The 22212-nt window shown below is 38.2% G+C and overlaps 1 protein-coding gene across 1 annotated transcript in view; it reads left to right on the forward strand.

Moving 5' to 3' along the window:
- The first annotated feature begins 488 nt into the window (after positions 1–488).
- The window catches only part of nsfb (N-ethylmaleimide-sensitive factor b), a 31630-nt gene continuing 9906 nt past the window's right edge, over positions 489–22212 (forward strand). The window contains exons 1-14 of the mRNA XM_036572366.1: positions 489–593; positions 5649–5734; positions 6479–6578; positions 7868–7907; positions 9079–9245; positions 9357–9464; positions 9903–9978; positions 10395–10550; positions 14657–14856; positions 17933–18098; positions 18393–18467; positions 18583–18770; positions 21333–21428; positions 21644–21800. Coding sequence (XP_036428259.1) covers positions 582–593; positions 5649–5734; positions 6479–6578; positions 7868–7907; positions 9079–9245; positions 9357–9464; positions 9903–9978; positions 10395–10550; positions 14657–14856; positions 17933–18098; positions 18393–18467; positions 18583–18770; positions 21333–21428; positions 21644–21800 — 1627 coding nt within the window. The 5' untranslated portion in view covers positions 489–581. The remainder of the gene's footprint in view (positions 594–5648; positions 5735–6478; positions 6579–7867; positions 7908–9078; positions 9246–9356; positions 9465–9902; positions 9979–10394; positions 10551–14656; positions 14857–17932; positions 18099–18392; positions 18468–18582; positions 18771–21332; positions 21429–21643; positions 21801–22212) is intronic.

Consider the following 22212-nt stretch of genomic DNA (forward strand, 5'->3'; position numbering starts at 1 on the left):
TGTCCACTCTATTAGACACTCCTACCTTGTCAGTCCATCTTGTAGATGTAAAGTCAAAGACAATAGCTCATCTGCTGCTGCACAGTTTGTGTTAGTCCTTCATCAGTGGTCACAGGACGCTGCCCACAGGACGCTGTTGGATGGATATTTTTGGTTGGTGGACTATTTTCAGTCCAGCAGTGACACTGAGGTGTTTAAAAACTCCAGCAACACTGCTTGCTGTGTCTGATCCACTCAGACCAGCGCGACACGCATTAACACACCACCACCACATCAGCATATCTCATATATCATATATATATATATATATATATATATATATATATATATATATATATATATATATATATATATATATGCCTTTTTTCGTTTCTTAACGATTTCATTCTGCAGATGTTTTTAGATCGGTGCAACTCCCCTCTAACTCTATTAGAGACTCTTAGTTTGAATTACCGGCTGATGCTTTTATTTTGACATTCATTCGGTGTTCCGGCTTGCTGGCAGGATCAGAGTCACCCCGCCTGTACGTGTTAGCTTGTGTATGTGTACAGGAGCTGCTGATCAGCAAAAACACTTTAAACATGGCCGGCCGGGTGCGTACTCTTTTATCACTTTAGTTCACTTTCAACAGGTGCATTTTACAGAGTTATATTTACAGTACAGCTCGGTCCAGACGGGGCCTTTAGCTGAAGTTGGCCGTTAACAGTCGGACCAATTCATTGCGTATAAGATGCCGGAAGGCGAGCAGTGCAGCGGTCTTGTGACTCTCCGCCTCTACTTTATTGGCGTATATTACTTTAGTACTGGGTTTGACAGCACTGGAACAGCCAGCGCTATTTTATGAGACTTATTTAGACACTGAAATGAAAGCTGCCACAGTAGTTCTCTCTCGAGTCAGCTTCAGTGACTCCCTGTAAACTCTTCCTGTAGTGAAGCTGCACACTGTCATCCTGCAGCTCCGCAGTCAGACAGCAGCGCTGTTGTTAGGGAGCTGGACTCATGATCAGAAATGTTAAACAGGGCACAGTGTGAAGCTTTCGTGAAAACATGTCAGTATTTGGTGTTTTATATGCCACAAACAGCCCCAATTCCTTTTTACGTGATCTTTTTCCATTTTTGTTTGAGATGTAAACAAAGTCATTAAGAGTGTTTTGATGCGAAACGGTTCACTGTAGAGAAAACTGTTACCATGAATTGATTTAAAAAATGTTTTAAGCCAAAAGCTTATTGCAAAACCATCGTGAAACAATGTCTCAGACAATGTATTCACAACATTTACATGTAGTAACCTAGCTTTTAGGGCAGGGATGTGCAGTCTTATCCACAAAGGGCCGGTGAAGCTGCAGGTTTTCATTCCAGAAAAGCAGGAGATCACCTGCCCAGCAGTTTGAAGACTGAAACCAACTGATCAAACCAGGGGAATCAGGTGTGCTACAGCTTGTTTTGAGGGAAAACCTGCAGCAACACTGGCCCTTTGTGAATAAGATTTGAAACCCCTGTTTTAGAGGCATTAAACTCTTCAGACGTTTGGTTCCTGTCACCACCACTGTGAAATATTCTGACTAGGTACATTTCTCTAGAACGGAGCATTTCACATCATATCGAACTGAATGACTTTGTTGACGTCTTAATGATTTAATTATGCAGAATTAAAACAAAAGAATAGTGTAATTTCTCTTTAAGGGTGCATATATGTAAATTTCCTACATTTTGATTGAATGCCCTGTATTTTACTTCATTTAAAAAACAGTTCTGGCTGAAACCCTCCTAATAACAGAATTGCTGAACAGCGATAGGTGAATTTATATGTACATGTGTTGATTCTTGTGGCATCACAAAAATTAAATTGTTTATGCACCTTTCATTTCCATATATGGACCACATGGACTGAAGAGTAAATGGCACAGTTTTTAAAAATTGTTAAAATACTACATCAAACTATTTTATTCCCATTATTTTATAAGTGACTAACCTTAAAATTTCCATCATATCAGCCCTTTAACAGGAAATAAATGTCTGATCTGAGGACCTTCCTCAGTGCTGAGCGCTGAATTGACTAAATAACTGCTTATTGGGTCAGTTCACAGCAGAGGATGTCTTCTATCTGGCGTATGAGATCACTTGGACTGATAGTAATGTTGTCGTCACAGGACTTCATGCTATTCATAAAGATTATCGATGTTTTACTTCGCTCTCTCCTGGCTGCTACTGAGTTATAGCCTAGTCTACTCAGTGAAAGAGCATCCATCACGTTTCAGATCAGAGTTTCTGCAGGTTGCCTCACCAGTAACAGTACAGCCGGTATGCCCACAGTAAAACCTTCGCATCTGTGTGCTGAACAGGTCCGTGTCTTGCTCATTATAATGTCATTTAGCTCTCATAGTAGTTATATCAAGTGGACAAGGACAAAGGCAGTTGGGATGAGGGTGGCTTACGTGTTTGACGTGGCAAAATTATATGCTGTGGCAGTTTATTAGGGACACAGTGATCTTGGAATCATATCTGTATCTGTATATAACTAGCTAAAAAAATCAGTCTCAGACAGATGTTTAGATTTGACTGATTTTAGATTTGACTGATATTTCAAACCAATATTTGATGATGTATTTATTATATTATGGAAAAACAGAATGTTTAGGCAACGCTGGATTGTTGTGCTAAAATGTCTGCATTTTATTTGTTGTACTGCTTTTGTAAGCCTACGTAAATAGATGTTATGCTAATCCAGTTCCCATTTCTACATTTCTATATATATATATATATATATATATATATATATATATATATATATATATATATATATATTATGTATTGGCAATGACAGATACAGTACTGTGTTAGAGACTTTTTAAACCGAACTGTGACATACTTCTTCATTTAGGGACGAAACAGTAAAAGAAAATAACCTAGGGTTAGAAAGGTTTTTGTTTCAACTGGAATGAGTTCCTCATGATGTCCGGAAGAGTGAAAGTGAGTGGAGAAAGCCTGATTGGTTAAATGCAATATGAGTGACGGAAGAAGATTTGAGTAAGATCATTTGAGCTGTCACTTAAAAACGGTGTTTACTTGAAACATTCTTCCTCTTCCTCAAAATGCAGTGGATTTTGAACTCTAAGTCAGGTACCTCCTGCAGAGTCTACAGCCCTGATCTAATACTCCAGTTTTTGCACTGAAATAGTCAGATTAAAAAAATTATTATAAATCTTCACCCTCATCTAACTTGCCTTATAATGTCCCCTGTTGACTTTAATGTTCTCAAAGTGAAAGTCACCTTTCCCATTCCTTTTCACCACAGACATGTGTTCAGTAAGGAGCGAGTAACGGTTCCTCTGAAACACCGTTCTACATTTACCACAGAACAACAGTAGAAATAAGACAATACAGTAAATACAGACAGTGCGCCATACAAAGCACTACACAATAAACTGTACAGCTGTGAGGACAGGACAAAATAGACTAAACCATTGGTTCCCAACCTGGTCCTCAGGGCCCCCACAGACAGTTCACCTGTTCGCTCCAACTAAAAACGCAACACATAGGCATGGGGGAAAACTGTGGATTATCTGGGGGGCCCTGAGGACCAGGTTTTGAACCACTGGGCTAAACAGTAGACCATGGATAGATAGGATGAGGGGTAAGATAAAATAGGCTGCTTGTACTTTGCCTTATTAAAAAAAACAGACTGGGTTGAAATATTTCTTGTAATTAAATGGCTAAACTGTTGTAGGCTGAATATGTGGATATATGTTATATCTGCAATGAGTAATTATGTATATATATGCATTATTATCAATGCATACTGATGACAGTAAGCATAATAAAAGTCCTTAGAAGCAGGTGTACTGTTTGTGCAGAATGAAATATCTGGTGTATATACAGTTAACTGTAATATAGGTTATTGTCTCTCATGTGCAGTGACCAGATGCATTAGGCAGAGTGCAGAGGTGTGATGATCCACCAGCACTTTGTAACATAAAAAATAACAAAAAGTATTGAAAAACATTCTTCCTCAAAAGGTTCATGTCACTTTAATAGTGTTCAGAGTTCAGGTAGTTAAGAGTCATAAAAAGTCCAGTTGTCTTCTTAATTGTCCCTGTTTTTTTAGCAGTTCTCAGTGTTATTAGCTGATTTATTGTGCTCTACTACTTGTATATTTTTATAAGCATCATCCAAAAGTTGCCAAGTTAACCATTCTTGCTCCCTACATCCCCTGGAAACAAGCTTGCAATATATCAGACATTTTTTCTTCAAATTTGTGGTTATAAACATGCTAGCACTATGTGTACAGTTGAAGAAATACAGAAATGATGCTTATAACTGAAAACTACACGCAAACATGTAACATTTGAAAAAGAATTGGCACAAATTAAAACTGTAGTAGATCTAGGCGTATAAATAGATATTAAAATGTATCTTTATGTATTTGTATTTTAAATAAATGGAGATGTGATGCCATAAACAAAAGACATCCATATCTTTGAACACTAAAAATAGTCTTAACAGTCCTGTAGCATACAGTCCTAATATGGACTGTCATCAGTTTGATGGTCTGAACTGTAGAAAAATGCAAGACCATGACTTGCTTTAAAAACTGTTCCATTTAAAACTGCTGCCAGAGCAGGTGGACAACTGAATAAAGAAACTGCGTTCCTTTATTCTGCTCTTCCTTGTGCATCTGTGATGCACAGACTTTTCCCCCTGCAGCTTGTGTGCTGTCTGCATTTCCATTATTATATTTAAGTCTGAAGGTGATGATTAGTAGCAATTAAACAGTTCCTCCTACTTGTATTTTGTTATTACAGTAGCTGCTGCAGGCCTGGGATATAATTGTATAATTGTATATTTATAATTGTATATTTCCTGCTCCTCTGTCTTCTGTTTGTATATTTCCTGCTGCTCTGTCTTCTGTGCTGCTGTAACACCGCAAATTTCCCCGTTGTGGGATTAATAAAGGATTATCTAATCTAATCTAATCTAATTGAGTAGATGGTGAACTTACTTTATGGGCAAGCTGCGCTTGCTAAGTATTTCGCTTTCTGCACTGAAGTGTTGTATGAGCACGATGCAGGCTTGTTGGATGTCTAGTGGAAGCAGCCTAAAGGTCAAACAAGAACAAGCTGAAAATTGCCGTGTCGGTACCTTTGAGGACCAGCACACTCTGACATCACTTACACAGCATTATCTACTGCATTGCTGTAATGAGCCGTTAGAGAGATGTTTCCATTTCCAGAGCTGATATAGAGTAGAAATGACATTTGAACATCACAGACATTTAGCCTCCATGCCACACTGTGCTCAGCAAGACCATTAATAGAGCTCTCGCTGTGTCTGCCTGACTGACGGTGGCTATTGTAGCGTAAAACAGAACGCCTCCCGATTGTAAAGAACATTTTCTCTAAACTGTTCTGCCCTTCTGATGTGGATCTGACTCTTAACTACTTTAGATATAAAGTTACATCATATAAACATGATTGCCTGTTTTCTCATTTAAAACTGTCTTTTGCTGATTGAGTGGCTTTGTGTCTTCGATTGTCCAGTAATTGTCCAGTAAAGGACACCCAACGAATATTAAAGGTGTTTGTGAGGTGTTTAATTTTCATTGTTTCTTTGTTTGTTTTGTTTGTTTTTTCAAATTTTCTTCTCTAAAGATCATGCAAGCGGCGCGATGCCCGACGGATGAACTGTCACTGACTAACTGTGTTGTAGCACATGAGAAGGACCTAAAGTCTGGGCAGTGAGTATTTTATGTGTTAAGATAAGCTATTTGTAGTTATTTGTCATGTTTACTATTTTCACCACACATGATATGTTGCATGCTAACATGCTAACATGCCAGTTGTTTTTCTCTAATGCCCGGTTCTCATCTGTTTGCTTCTGTTTTGTTATCTGTTTCTTTAAGGAAAATTCCATGAATTTTTCAAACTTTCTGCATAATTAAATAGTTACTATAAGTCATTTAGAGTAGTTTGATGCGAAATGCTCAATTTAAGAAAAACTTATTCAGGGTCAGAATTGTTCTCAGTGGTGGTGTTAGAAACTGGACGTCCAAAGTCTTTAATGTCTCTAAAATGACATCACAAAATTTGAAATGCTTACAAATTCATTGACTGATGCCTGTGACATAGTTTTACGATTGTTCTGTGATCAGGTTAAAATGTATGTTTTTTAAATCCTTTTAGAATAATCTGATAAACAAAACGTTCTAAGGCAGAACAGTACCCATTTACCATTATTTTTACCATTATCGACATATAAAACCCAGAAGACGTGTGGGTTCACTGGTCATTTTGGATAGTAAATAAAATAGCTACATTTTGTGACCTCTGGTTCCGATCACTTCCACTAAGTTTATAATAACTTAGGCTATGATATATTTGTTTTTTTAATCTGTTTTTGTTCATTATTATTATTATTATTATTGTGATTATTATTAATTATTATTATTTCTACTCAACCAGTTTTATGTCTTATTTTCCAGGCATGTAAGCATCAAGACCTCACCCACCCATAAATATGTGTTCACTGTAAAGACGCACCCGAGCGTGGTCCCTGGAACCATCGCCTTCAGTTTGCCCCAGGTACCATAACAATCGCTGTTTTTTTCAGGAGTCACCACATTCCTAGTCTGATTAGATCCGTGAACTTAGAAACAAATATTACTGCTGTGTTCCTGTCTACAATTTCTCGTCTTTAATTTGTTTCTGTCCATTATTAGATTATTGCCTTTTATCAGCCTGTGTGATAAGATTAATACAGTGAAGCTGGTTGACTGGATTTAATCTTTAAGCTTTTTTAACTCTTGGCTATTCAGTCTTATTCTGTGACATATCTGTCCTGTGTGCTCTTAGAGTGCAAAATTAGAGAGCATAGAGATCATTTCCCTTCTTTTAGGTAGTATGTTTTTCCTTTTCTGTCAATGCGGCATGCTTCTTTTATCTTATTATCTGTCACTTGCCTGTCTTCGCCTGCCTCTCCTTCGTCTGTAAACATGACAGCAGCCAGGCCTTTCAGGTACTGCAGTAACTTTCTCACACTGGTTCGGTTTTACAGCAAGATGTTATACTTTCATTTCAGTAGTGTGATGCACATAGTGCCAAGATCTGAAAACTGCAAATGAACTTGTTTTGTATTGATGCTATTGGATATTAACTCTTTTAAACATGTTGCTGTACAATAAGGCCAATAACTAAGAGAAAGTTACAACTGTGTGTTTGTGGAAACTTTTAGGTAAAGAAGACTTTTTCAACCTTTTTATACGTCACATATTAACGATTTAGCCCTCACATAGCCTTGTTAAAGGAGAGTTCCACTGATTTTTCAAAATTGCTGCAGTCACTAAGATGTGAAAGGAAGTAATGCAGAGTGGTTTGATGTGAAATGGGACTGTAGAGAAATTTATCATTTTGATCCATGATTCTTTACAGTAGTGGATAAGAACCAGGGGTCACAATGTCTTCAATGCAAATATGCCTTTATAATTGTATTTGCTATCCAAAGCAATCAGTGAACCAATAGGTTTTTTCTGATTTTTTTGTATGTAATGCTGTTAAAGGTAAAATATTGGGAAATCCAAATAAGCTTTCATTGGGGAACATTTTTCTTGAGCATTCTGAATGGAGATTTTCTATACCTGACCACATGTATGTGTAGTAACTTTCAGTGAGGGAGCTTTTACAGGCACTAAACATTTTGGACATCTGGGTCCACCAGTTCTGGCTGAAAAAAATTCTCTAGAATGCCACATTTCATGTAAAACACACTAAATAATTTTGTTTACCTCTTAACGACTGAATTATGCAGAATATTTGACAAATTGGTGGAATTCCCCTCTAAGTGTAAAGTAACTCTCTTTCATTTTCTTTCCCAGAGGAAATGGGCTGGTCTGTCCCTAAATCAAGAAGTAGAAGGTAACACTCTTCAAAATCACAAATGGCTCTTTGTCAGCATTATTTCTAAAAGTGGTACTTCAGTTCATGAATAACTTGTGTGTGTTATGGTTTCTAACTGTTTCAGATTTTAATGTTTTCTCTACTGATTGTTAAAAAGTCAAAGTTAAAAACCCAGACTGGGAGGTTTGTGACATTCTCGGTCCTGTGACGTTGATTTGGATTTGGTTAGACGATGCTGAAGCAGGGTTGGGGGTGATGAGTGGAAAATGAGGTTCCACATTGAAAATCTCTCACAGGATTGGACCTGGTCGATGTTTCAAGTTCAAGAGGCTTTACTGTCATTTCAGCTATATACGAGTACACATTGAAACAAAACAACATTCCTCCAGGACCATGGCGCAACACAAGAACACAAGTGCAAAACAATGCAATATACACTGTGCAGACGGTGCAGTGCAATAAGTAGGAAAGCTTACAATAACTACAAAACAGAACACAAATATATTGAAAAGTAATCCGGTAATGATGTTTGATACGTCATAATCACCATGTTGTGAAAAAGAACTGGCAGAACTAGAGAGGACTAATTTACATTTAAATATTACAATTACAATTAAATAGCTTGCTAAATATTACTTAATAATATGTACACATAATGTTTTTTTTTCCACTTTTACTGTCAAAACCTTGGGTTGTTATGGAGTAGAGTGAATTCTCTACTGTCTCTGATTAGGGTTTCCCAGAGTGTGATTTATTCATATAGGATTTTCTGAGAATGCATATGTTTGTAGTAACAACTAATAAAATGGTGACAGGTGAAGTGGTTTTCAAAAGATGGTTTACGCAGTTTTGTTTGATATGTGATTTTTATTATAAATTTTCATTAAAACAGTTAATGTTTTAAAAAATATGTAAACTAAAAATAGAACAGAAAGTAGGTCTAAGCTACAGCGGACTATGTGTATTGGTTGGGGAGGGAGGTGGGCAATATGATAGGTATTGCGAAAATATAGTGCTAATTATTTTAAATATCGCCCAGGCCTACACAGGACAGAGAGTGGACGAATAGAGTAATCAGTGAAATTCATCACATTACACATAACAAATGAAGTATCTTCTATAAAGTGTGTAATGAGTAATAGGGTGTTTCTGGCTTTTCAGCTCCATGTTTATTTTCCCTCTCTTGCAGTGAGCATTTACAATTTTGACCCATCAAAGCAGTATGTGGGAACAATGACTCTAGAGGTTGATTTCCTGCAGAAGAAGAATGCGGATAGCAACCCTTATGACACTGACAAGATGGCCATTGAGTTCATTCAGCATTTCAATGCACAGGCCTTTTGCCAGGGCCAGCAGGTATAGCAGAACAGTAAAAAGCAGTGACAGTAAGGCCTGATTATATGTATGAAATGCAGTGTATACGTGACTCACAACACCTGTTTCTTGACTCCATTTTTTTTCTTGCAGTTTGTATTTAGCTACTGTGACAAGCTCTTTTTATTACTAATCAAAGAAATTGAAGCAATGGACCCCAGCATTCTGAGGGGGGAGCAGGGCTCCAGCAAGAAAAGCAAGGTATCGGTCAATCAGTCAACTCCTCACAGCTGCGTGATCTAGATTTCAGTTATTAGAACACACTATTAGCAGATGAAAAACATCAGTAGTGTTTTCTGCATATTTAAAAGTAATTTGTTTGCCTTGATTTTAAACTAGAAATCAAACAGAATTAAAGCTAGTCTTTGGGCAGCTGTCTTTGTTGTGTTGATGGTTCTGATAATAAGAAAAGGATGTTGTTGAGAGCTATCAAATATAAAGCTATATTAAAAAAGTAATTTGATATTAAATGTTTTATTCTTTATCATCAGTTTTACCGTTACTATAGAGCATATAAATCAACTCTGCATTGCTTTCTGGCTCTTATCTAGTGAAAAGTGGAAGAGATTGGTTGTCCAATGTCTAATCTTAGTGTGAGATCTGTTGTTATTCTCTTGTCTTTTTCCTTCCTCTCTGCAGATTGACATTGGGTTGTTGCATGGCAACAGTCAGGTGATTTTTGAGAAAGCAGAAAACTCTTCAATCAGCCTGGTCGGTTAGTGTTTTTCCTGCAAACACACTGCAGAACATACACACAAACAGTGCAGTTTTGCTATTTTCAGATTTTCCAGAACCTCCCTTCTCTTCATAACTGAGTCATTTACATGTTTAAATGGTGCTCTTTCCCTGTGAATGACATAAGCAAGTAAATATGCCCTGCTGTCTTGGGCTTGTTTTTTCAAAAGCAAAAATTTGTTACAGTCCCTTTTGGAAAAACTATGTATTTAAGCCTGCTGTTTATTGGTGTGTGTGTTTACATAACCCTGCCACAAGATGGCAGTCCTTGTATGTAGTTTTGTCTTGCCTTTCCCTCACTGTGCACATTTAGTTTACAATAGCATAGTGTCTGCTTATGATGATATATTTTCAATGCTGGGGTTCACCAGTGGCTTTTTTCCTAATTTCCCCCAGGTAAGGCTAAGACTAGAGGTGCTCGACAGTCCATCATTAACCCTGACTGGAATTTTGAGCGCATGGGGATTGGAGGCCTGGACAAAGAGTTCTCGGACATCTTCCGTCGGGCTTTCGCCTCGCGAGTCTTCCCTCCAGATATAGTGGAGCAGATGGGTGAGTTTCAGTGACGTACACAATGTAACCTCACAATGATTCTGTTTGATGACATTTATGATCTTTGCATCATGTAATCTCATCATGAGATGAGGAATTTCATCATGAAAACAATACACTGAAGATTTTTGTTTTGTTTTGTTTATTTTTTTACATTTAACATTACACTAAATATTCCACTATTTTTTTTCCAAAATATGCATGGTTTATTGGATATTTTGATGGATTCTATGTGCTTGGTTTAATTGATATTATACTAATCAAACCTAATCAATAGAAAGGACAGAGTGAACTGATGGGCCTTTAGTTCAAGATAATGGCTCTTTAGTTCAAAATAATGACAACAAGAAACATTGCTAACTTTACCATTCATTATCAAAACGTAGAAGTGATAGAAAGCTTTTGTCTAATTGGATCAAATATTAGAATCAGCTGTCAAGACATTTTGACACAAATTGGCAATCATCAAAACAAGAATGAAGGAGCTTGAAAAGATCTTCAAATGTAGTGATATATCAGAATTGTCCAGCCAGTGGTCTTTTTTCTGGTTCTTTATGGATGTTAAAGCTGGACAGAAAAATTTGAACTTTGGTGTTGGTGAAGACTTTAAAGATACTTTAATGGCAAAAAAGAAGATCAAATGGGTCCTTTACCAAATCAAGCCTCATCTCTCACAAAAGCCCAGATTAAAAAATGGATTTTAGTTTCATTGGAAAGACACCTATGCTTGGAGCAGTAGAGAAAGAGCAAGACCAGCAACAAGATAGATGGATACAATCAGAGGAATCATGAAGTCATTAAGAATCGTGAAGACCACAAACAGAAGATAGGATATTCTAGTGAAACACTTCACATGGATGCCAGGAATTGGAACTGACTTGACTGTAGTCAGTAATAATAATAACTATGTCACAATTATTTGATGAAAATCAATTTTAAAAAATTATCATTTGGGTTCTTTTGGCACTCAAGTCACTTTTGTGTGCATCGGTGAGAAAGAAACCCACCCCAGCAAATGCAGCTGTGTGTAAATAAAATAGAAGTGTATATCTGTTACAAACTTACATATGTTTCAGATGTTAGTATTTAGGTAAAGCTGACCTAATTATTATTAAATCCTGTTTGAAAATAAAAGAATGCTATTGCTAGATTGGTGCTAATATTACTAGAGGAAATTAGCATTATTGTTGTGGATGATTATTAGCGTTGTCACTCCGGCTACTTATAAAATGAAGCCTAATTATATAAATATATGTTACATATATATGCATGGCAGGGACAAGTTAATGAAGTGATTTTGTCTAAATTCCTCAGTGTGGCATTAAAAAATGACTTAAAAAGCATTACAGTTAACTTGCTGATAGCTGCAGATATTTATTCACTAAGGCTATTTGTATTGTTTGACCTTAAAAAATTATGAATTGCATGAATTGATCATCAACATAGTAAATCACGCTATGACCAATATAACTTGGCAACCCTACTTCTAACATTTAGATTCATGCACCTCAGTGTGTCTCAGTCTCTCTCTCTATCTCTCTCTCTCTCTCTCTCTCTCTCTCTCTCTCTCTCTCTCTCTCTCTGTGTGTCTCATACACACGTCCTTGCAATCAGTGTCTCATTCTGTACGTGCCTCTTTTTTCTCTTTTTCTCACTCTCTTTGGCTGTCTCACATAAACGCACACATTCTCACAGGCTCTCTCTCGCTCTCCACAACTGCATATCTCTCTCTCTCTCTCTGTGACTCTCTGGGAACACACTATATATCTCTCACTTTCTCTCATTTCATGGCCCGTGCTATGTATTTAACTCCGACCGCATCCTCCCGGTGTATGTGCTCAGAGAGACAGAGTTAATACATGTTGTGGCCAGTATGAATCATGCTCCTCTATGGCCAGTGGATAGCAGATCAGGAGTGGCCAAAGTAAACAGCACAGTCTGAAACACTAAGCATCTCTGCAGTTCTCTTCTTAACCATTAATGAGCACAGGATGGAAGATAGCAGTCACCTTTGTTGAAGGCTTTAACATTAAAAGGCTATTTTTTTTCAGTATACTCACCCTGAATCTTAATGAGACTTTTATCATTTTATTTAGGTGCAAATTTGCTGTCATAGCCATTTTCACTCTCGATTCATTATCTCGACACACCTGAAAACCTTTATTTGTACCTAGTAGGGCCATTACAGTATATACTAGTGATACATATTGCAGCGGATATTCTGCATTCTATTGTTGTCACCAGTGGTGGACAGTCACTAAGTACATGTACTTCATTACTGTACTTAAGTACTTTATTCCAAGCATCTGTACTTTCTCAAAGCATTTTTATTTTTTTGAGACTTTTACTTTCACTCCTCTACAATTCACAGTAAAATAACCTACTTTTTACTCCCCTAGTGTCTGCAAGATACGGTGAAGTAAAAACTGAATTTTCCATAATATCCAAAAAAAATGATGCACTATATTAAATAAATCAAATCAATCATAAGGCACCTTTTCCTGAGTCCCACCCCTAAATACTGAATGTCCTATCATAGCTTAGCAACTCTAGCTAGTCCCAGGCACTTCTGATAAGCTATCAGAATTAAAGAAGATTCGACACATTGTGTGGGGTATATTTACATTAGATTCCGGTGATCCCAGGAGTTTGGAGGGGAAGTAGAAATTTTTCCATTTTCAAATTTGAAGGCATAAGATGGTAAATGTTGGATGGTTAGAATATCTCACAGTACTTTTACTTTTGGTACTTAGGTACATTTATTGCATTTTATTTTTTCCTCTGAGGTCCACTTATGATTTTTGCATGGTACCAAAAACAGCCATAAATAATTTTTACGGTACCATTTTCCAACCTCTCTTTATCCCGTAGTATTAAACAGGATAAACAGGTTGTTCTGTTACCGTGACTTTAAAACTAATATGTTGTTGCTGTCAAAAAAACAACTTTACAGGAAAAGATAAAACATTGTTAAGTTTTAATGTATCTTAATGCAAAAAGATTTTAGATTTTAGTATTTCTGTTGGTCGTTCATCACGTTTTGAAAGTTCAGTGTTTATGTGCTCCTTTGGACTCTTTAAAAAAAATTATATAGGACCTTTAATAGTAAGTACTTTAACTCAAGTAAATAATATAGATAGGGCAGTTATATTTTGACTTGAGTACTATTTTACCAAGGGTGTCTCTACTTTCACTTAAGTACTGCACTTTGTCCTGCACTGGTTGTCACGTCAGCTCTTTATCCTGAAGCTTTTACTATTTAGTACATATGATGTCAGCAGGGCTACCTTGATGATAGTTTGTTTGTCTACACGTGTATTCTGACGTACACATTCCGAGAAATTCTCATCTCCTGTGTCTCACATCTCCTCTTACAAATCACAAAGCCTAAAGGGCATCATGCTACCACACACCGAGTGATGTGCTGTGTGTGTGTGCGTGTGTATGTGATGACCTTTGTGAGCGGTGATGGCTGTGGGAGTTGGCCCCTGGCTCTGGCAGCTGCCTGCTCTAATGAGATGGCGGGCCCTGATAGCATGAAGGTGAGCTCCTAATTGGGGTGTGTTAGGGAACCCAGGTGCTGAGAGAGGGAGTGTGTGTGTGTGTGTGGTTTTCAGAACGCATCTGGGTGGGAGCACTGAGGACCTGCACCAGAATGCTCAGCTTCAGCTAAAACTCCCATCACCCTAAAGGTCAGTCAGTGAGGTAGGCAGGCAGTGGCGTCCAGCCGAACCTGCAGCGCTGCCCTTCGTAAAGCACTGTCTGTCAGCAGGTGTAAATGGCCATGCTGATTCTCATCTCTGGCCTGGTGCTTATCTGCAGCCCGTCTGCTCTCTGCAAATGGCAGCCAGCAGCTGCCGCTGGCCAGAAACGGGCCACTGTCTGTGAGTCAGCCTGGCCTCACTCACTCTTGTCCTACCCCCTGCCTCACTCTTGTGAAAACATTTGTATGAAAAGTCAGCCCGCTGATTTGGTCTGTCAAGGTAAATGGGCCCCAGTCTTATCTGACATTTCTTTAATGGTGTATTTTCCACTCTGATTTTAGTCAGTACAGGTGTCTGCTTTCCTGACTGTCTTGAGTTGGCGTTCTCTCTCTTTCTATCCAGGCTGTAAACACGTTAAAGGAATCCTGCTGTTTGGGCCTCCTGGCTGTGGAAAGACGCTGATGGCCCGTCAGATTGGGAAGATGCTGAATGCCAGAGAGCCCAAAGTGGTCAATGGCCCTGAGATCCTCAACAAGTATGTGGGAGAGTCAGAGGCCAACATCAGGAAACTGTTCGCTGATGCAGAAGAAGAGCAGAAAAGGGTGAGAGTGTGCTCAGAATGCACATACAGTTGTGTGCAGAAATATGAATACCCTTGGTCAAATTACATGTTTTGTTAAATCTTAAATATGATCTAAAATATAATGCTAAATATATCCCTCTACAATTTCTGTTTATTTCCTGACTTTAACGTATTGGAAAAAGAATAAAACGTTCAATATAAGATGTTCCATGACATGTTTACAGGCTGTATTATATGTATTATTTTTTCCAACATGTTAGATTCACCAAATAAACAGTATTTCTACATTAAAAAGTGCAATAGTGTGTTCTCAGTAGAGGATACATATTTATTTTCTCTAAGAAAATCAACAAAATGTAGTTTGACAAGGGCATATGACTGTACAGTCCTATGAATGTTAAATACAGTGTAGAGGAATGCACACCAATCAGTAATAATAAGTGCAATTTATATGGTGGCTTTCACAATCTCAAGAACATTTTGCATCAAGGCAGAGAGAAGAAAAAGATTAGCGTAAAGTAAATACGAAGGTCTTAAGTTGAGATTATGTTGAGAAAGAGTAATGCAGTCATGGAGAGGTTGTGGTAAAGAATGCTGTAGCACTGAAAGGTCTGCCACCCAGTAAGGTAAGTCTATCAAAGAGTATCGAAGAGTTTAAGAGTACAAGGAGCTACAGGGAGGGAATAAGTCAGTAAGATATGCAAGATCATTTGAGAGAGCTTTGTGGCCTTTGTAATATTCTAAGGAGGCCTTGAACGTTAATAACGTTTTATTAAAGTAAAGGTGCCAGAGAATGCATTTATTTAGTCAGTTGTTCTCTGATGTCTACATAGAAGATATGGGACTTTGGTCCAGTTGAAAAATGACCTGGTGTGGTTTTACACACCCATTTCCAACCCTATGATTTGGCCCTAGGATGAAACAAGCTGTTTTCCCTTTGTTGGTGGGCTCATGAATAATTTGATGAGCTCTGTTGGTTTACAGCAAGGCACCATGGCTCACGCAGAAGCAACATGTTGAAATAGAGACAAGCAGGAAAATAAAATGAATTTCTGTGTAAATAAACTAGGTTGTCATATTATTTAGTTGCTTGGAGCTTGCTAGTAGCTAATGTTACCTATACTAGCGATGTGCTTTTGATCTCAACAACAACACAAAGTAAATTAAAGTTGTTAGTTCACTATGAAGCTTTCAATTTATGATGATCTAGCTTCAACTGTTAAAAATGAGATATAGTCACATAGCTTGGCTAGCTACTTTCGGGTTGCGGTTGGGGTTGTGATTGTTTTCATAAAGTTTGAACTGCCCCTGTCTTGAGTGTCAAATGCTGAGCAAAGCCTGCTCGATATTGTCCAAGGTTTGAGAAACTATCTGAAGAGAAATGTGCAGAGCAAACTAATAGCTTTAAATTAAAGTTCTCTTTTTAAAGATGTGGGAGCTGTAGTTGGCTTCCTATTTGCCAGCTTGTTTGGCGAATTTTCTGGTCCTCCTTAAATGTTGCTGCGGTTACTTTCTGGTGCCTGTGCAAGTTGTAGCATTTAAGGTGGAACGGGAACATCAGATTGAGAAGCTGGCGAATAGGAAGCCAACTTCAGTATCATTTAAAGATGAACATTAACCATCCTTGTTGACAGTTCTGTTCCTAGGGAAGGATATGAGAAGTACCAACATCCCCTTCACAGCCTCGAATGGTACATTTGTGCACATAGTCTACCATTTTCATTGTGTTGCTCTGTTGTCGTTGTGTCGTTGTTTTGTTCTTCACAATACTTAATGGGTTACAATGTGGGCTGGTGTATGTAAATTTTTGGGGCATAAATATTATGTTAATATTAAGTCAAGACTGTTGTTTAACAGTTTAGGAATTTGGAATTGACACTCTTTTGCAAACACAGGATTTGCGTTTGACAGAGGAGGCAACAGTGTTTGAGGTTCACGTTGTGTTAGTTCCATGTGCCAAACTCTTCTTATTCAACTATGCCAACGTAAATAGAGGGTTTAATTCTATGGCACCTTTAAAAAATGTGTATATATGGTTTTTCGTCCCACAGTACATTTTCCTCACAATTTTGAAATAAGTGTTTGATGTAGTACGCAAACATTTTAAAGTTTTGAAACATAGCATTCATTCCTTGGTCTATACAGTCCATATATTAAAATGAAGTTGCAAAAATAGCCCTTTTTGAAATGATTGTTTTTGTGATTTTACAGAAACCAACACATTTTCATATATGCTTCTATTCAGCTTACAGCAGTTTAGTTTGACCCATTCGTGATGAACTTATATGGAGTTTTTCAGACTGGACTGCTTTTTTAATGAAGCACAACACAGGACGTCCATTCAGAACATAGGTCACATATATCAACCTTAATAGCACAGTAACAGAAAGAGGCTGTTCAATTCTAAGATATAAACAGAGGTGGGAACAGAGGTTGTGTAGAAATTAACTGTGTTTTTGGTTCATAAAACCACACATGTTAAAAGTGCACCGGGGAAAAGTACAGGAAAATGTAAAATATGAGCCATTTAAGCTTTTCTCATTGCTTTTAAGCCTTCTTCTAAAACAGACTTGAAGCAATTGAGTGTTGCTGTGGCTGTGGGTAGTTAGCATAGCCGGCTGGGTCTCAGCAGAAAGGGCAGTGGTGCAGACTGTGTGTGTGACAGTGACGGCCTCACTCCTCACCTCCTAATGAGAGTGTGTGCTATCACTGGGCTCTCACCCTGAGTCGCGGGAGGCCACGCCGAGCCCCTGACCTCCCCACACTCATAACAAGCCTGTATCTGTGTGAAATGTTAAGGCTCAGCTCTGCAACAGTCACAGATTGAGCAGATAAAGCTTAATTGTGGGCTAATGTTGCCATGATAACTTGGCATTGGCATGACCATGGACAGTCCATATAGGATTAGTGGTGGTACCTGGCATTGGGCTGTGGCACAGAGGGTTTGATGTCAGTTTTTTTGCAGAAGTAGCTGTGAATATGCAGTATTTCTCAGTACAGATTTGTACAAATGTATTAGTGAGTAGGAGAATAATGCAATCTTGTTTTTAGTCAGTTTTAGTTGATAATGTGCCTGTGTTTTTTTTCTTCTGAAGTTGGGAGTCAATAGTGGACTGCACATCATCATTTTTGATGAGATTGATGCCATCTGTAAGCAGCGAGGGAGCATGGCGGGCAGCACTGGCGTTCATGACACAGTGGTCAACCAGCTGCTGTCCAAGATTGATGGTGTGGAGCAACTCAACAATATCCTGGTTATAGGTGAGCACTTCATCTTAGCTTAGACCACAGGTTCCCAAGCATGCTCCTGGAGTACCCCCTGCTCTGCACAATGCTGTATGTTTTTGTACTATAACACACCCACACTAACTCAGGAAGGGCTTGTTAATTCACTGATTAGTTGGACCGAGTGTGCTGGGGGCAGGAAAAGCACTACAATGTGGATGAGGGCCTACATTTTGGCATTTTGTAGAGTGTCAGATAGAACTTAGATAGAGCTCTAATCATGCTTTGGTGATTGTTCATTTCATTTTTACCTATCAATCTCTTTTTCAGGTATGACTAATAGACCTGACCTCATAGATGAAGCTCTCTTGAGGCCTGGAAGACTGGAGGTCAAGATGGAGATTGGTAGGATTTGTCTCTGATTTCAGAGTGGCTGCATCTGTTCAGCACACTGTGGACAAAGTTTCATCTCATTGGTGGAAAGGAAATCATCATTACACATACTTGGTCTCTCCTTCAGGTCTACCGGACGAGTCGGGCCGTGTTCAGATCCTAAACATCCACACGGCCAGGATGAAGCAGTCAAACATGCTGGCCACAGATGTAGATATTAAGGAACTGGCTGTGGAGACCAAGAACTTCAGTGGAGCAGAGTTAGAGGGGCTAGTGCGAGCAGCTCAGTCCACCGCCATGAACCGTCACATAAAGGTCATAGCCTGCTCCTCAACTTACTGCTCAGCCTGGATTACTTCTCCTTTTCTCTTTCAGTCTCATTTTGGTTTAGGCAATGGTCAGAAGAAAGGCATATCCTATCATGTATAACCATGAAGGACTGTTAAGGACAGATATATTTATAATACAATTATAGGATGCCTTTTTCCCCCCACATTTTACATAGTCTGTAGAGCAGCTGTCACCAGCCCTGCTCCTGGAAATCTACTCTCCTGCAAAGTTTAGCTCCAACCCTTACCATTGTGACTGATTCCTGTATTTATGATGGAAGTAAAACCTACAGAAAGGTAGATCTCTAGGAAGTGTGTTGTTTCCCCAAGCTGTAGATTAATCCACACAACGTGTGAGGTACTGTAGTCTAAGGTTGACATATCGCTGTTGTCAGAAGAAAACCTTGTAACTCCAAAATGGAAACCTTACAGGAGAAGGAAAAAACCTACTTTACTTTTAATGTACATCAATGGAATCAGACTTTTTTCCGAGTCATTTTGGGCCAAATCTCTTTGGTCCATTCTTCATGAAATTTACACATAATGTAAAGGGTAACAATTTTCAAATTATGACAAAAACTGAAAAATGACAAAAATGGAGATACAAGGTTTTCTTCCCACAGCAGTGATATACTGAATATGAATAACCAGTTAATGCGTTTTAGTGCAGTTTGTTCAAGCCATTAGTCTAATTTACTTGATTTGGATTTAAGCCATGCTTATGTACCAAACAGTAGATTTTGATGTGTTTTGCCTGGGGCAGAGGTTGCTGTATTATATTTGCATACAGAGAAGCTAAGATTGCACCTTTTCAAAGCAGTGGTGTATTTATCACCATCTATCATGCAGGCCAACACAACAATATAGCTATGTAAGGTGTGCCGTTTTCCTGCTTTAGACAAAAAATGACAAACTTAAGCAATTTAATTGTTTTCCTGAAGAGGAGACAAGTGAATCTTTCAGAAAATATTTGTTGATCTCATAAAAGCACCAAATACACAAACATGTTGGTGAAGGAGACTAAATCCACCTCTTGTTCCCTACATTCCATGAGTTGATATTGCACAGCTTTCATGTATTAACAGGCTCTGTCTCTTTGCATTAATTCTTTTTGTCTTATTTGAAGACCACATCTGAAACCACATGGAATGATTTCAGATGCCACCCAGTGTGCTGTTTTAATGGGTTTTGAAATTAATGGTAACAACCTTGGATTTGTTACAAATTGTGCACCCTGCCCTATATTTCTTATTATAGATGCTTTAGTTAGCTTATTAACATGCAAGTGGGTATTTTTTTACAAAATCTGTTTAACAGCTGTTTTTTGTCCAGCTACACATTTTTTGCTGCACCATACCATTCAACGTTCCCTATATATTTGTATGCAAAAGTGGGTGCCCAGGTCAAATTAAACGTTTTGTTGATTTTCTAAGTGAAAATAAGTTAATACATCCTCTACAGAGAACCCACTTCTGCACATTTTCCTGCACAATTACAGTTTATTTGCTGAATATAACAGACTAGGTAAAAAAATAAAATGTAAGATGTGGCCTGTGCAAAAGTTATTGCACATTTTATATTTTATGTTTTATTTTTGTCTGATATGTTAATCCCAGAAAATAAATTAAAATGTTCAGAAAAATACCATATTTAATTTACTTTCCTGTAGAAAATGTGTTAGCTTATTTTTATTTAGATTAATCAGTAAAACAAATTTGGCATGGGGTGTTTAAACTTCTGCATATGACTGTAAATATCTAAAAAAAGATCTCTAGATGCAGTTGAATCCAAATGAGCGCAGACAGATCATGTTAAATTCTGTGCTGCACAAGCTATACCGCCAGTGGTTGTTTAAAGCTGGAGGGAGCGTCTTGTTTGTCAGAAACACAAGTACAGCTAATTGTAGCTTCGACATTAGGGGCTCTTCTTACTTTCTTCCTTGCGGGGTCCTATGCTATACCTGCAGTTCCCTATGCCTGTTCATAGGTGACAAGAGACAGATGTTTCCAGGCTGTATTCTCTTACCTCCCTTTTAACTATAGGATGCGACACATTCCACTGCTGAAATGTACACCTTCAGTCTCACTTGCTCAGTCACTTTATCTTAGTCAGGTTTTCTGTCCCCCCTTTCATTAGCCACTGTTTCTCTTTCTCCCTTGTTGGAATGTTTAATTCTTTATACCTTAAAGACTCTGAATTAAATTCCTTGTGCCACTTTAGTGAGATTGAGTAGGACTTTAGTTTTCATTTATTCAGGTGTTATGAATATCTCTGGCACAGTGTGTCACACGCACAGCTATAGCTAAGGTGTATGTGTGTGTGTGTTTGAGTGAGTGAGAGAGAAAGAGAGAAAAGGAGGGATAGAAGTGACTTGGCCCATTCACTCGTGTACGATATTTGATGGTGTTGAAACATATTGACAAGAGCTTATACAGGTGGGGAGGCACTAACTCTCTCCCTCACTGACCTTTCTTTATCATGTTAGGGATGAGTAATGTGTTTCTGTGTGTGTGTGTGTGTGTGTGTGTGTGTGTGCGTGCGCGCGCAGGCCAGTACTCAGGTGGAGGTGGACACTGAAGAGGCCCAAAAGCTGCAGGTCACCCGAAGTGATTTCTGGGCATCGCTGAATAATGACATCAAACCCGTGAGTTTACTCTCCAGTGCTACATCCCGTCACTCGCTTCATTATTTCCCATCCAAATGTTTTCTCTTGAGAACTCTTTCCATTGTCATATCTCATTACTACCTGGTATTGTTTAAAAATAGGTAATTAATTTAATTGTTTTTTTTCTTATATTAACGATTTAACACTAAAAGTCTTTGACTGACAGTCCTCACTGTCACTCTTCCGGTGCACAGGCCTTCGGGACCAATCAGGAAGACTACTCCAGTTACATCCTGAATGGCATAGTGAAGTGGAGTAATGCTGTGTCAGATATACTGGGAGATGGAGAATTGCTGGTGCAGCAGACCAAAAACAGTGAACGCACACCGCTAGTGACAGTGCTACTGGAGGGTAAGTCTCCCTCACAGACAAAACACTCCATTACCACATCCAGAATCTCCATTACCACATCCAGAATCTGCATTACCACATTCAGTACTAGTAGGTTGTAGACGGTGCTACTAGGTTGTGGATGTCATACACTCACACAAACACATGCATACTCATATGTACAGTATTGTACAAAAGTCAGAGACAACCCTTCATTTATTTAATTTCCAGTCAAAATGGTCATTAAGTACAAGTTATTCATTTTTCCCATTAAGTACAAGTTATTAATTTTTCATTAGATATTTCTGAGGAGATATACATTAATCCACTTGCATAATGGCAAGAAAAATAAGTGGGGGGAGAAAACAGGAGTTTCCAAAAACTAGTCATTAAAAGTAATTAATTAAAATTATGGACTCCTAAAAACTGTGTG

Source organism: Colossoma macropomum, unplaced genomic scaffold (genome assembly GCF_904425465.1).
Source record: "Colossoma macropomum unplaced genomic scaffold, Colossoma_macropomum, whole genome shotgun sequence".
In the NCBI taxonomy this organism is placed as follows: domain Eukaryota; kingdom Metazoa; phylum Chordata; class Actinopteri; order Characiformes; family Serrasalmidae; genus Colossoma; species Colossoma macropomum.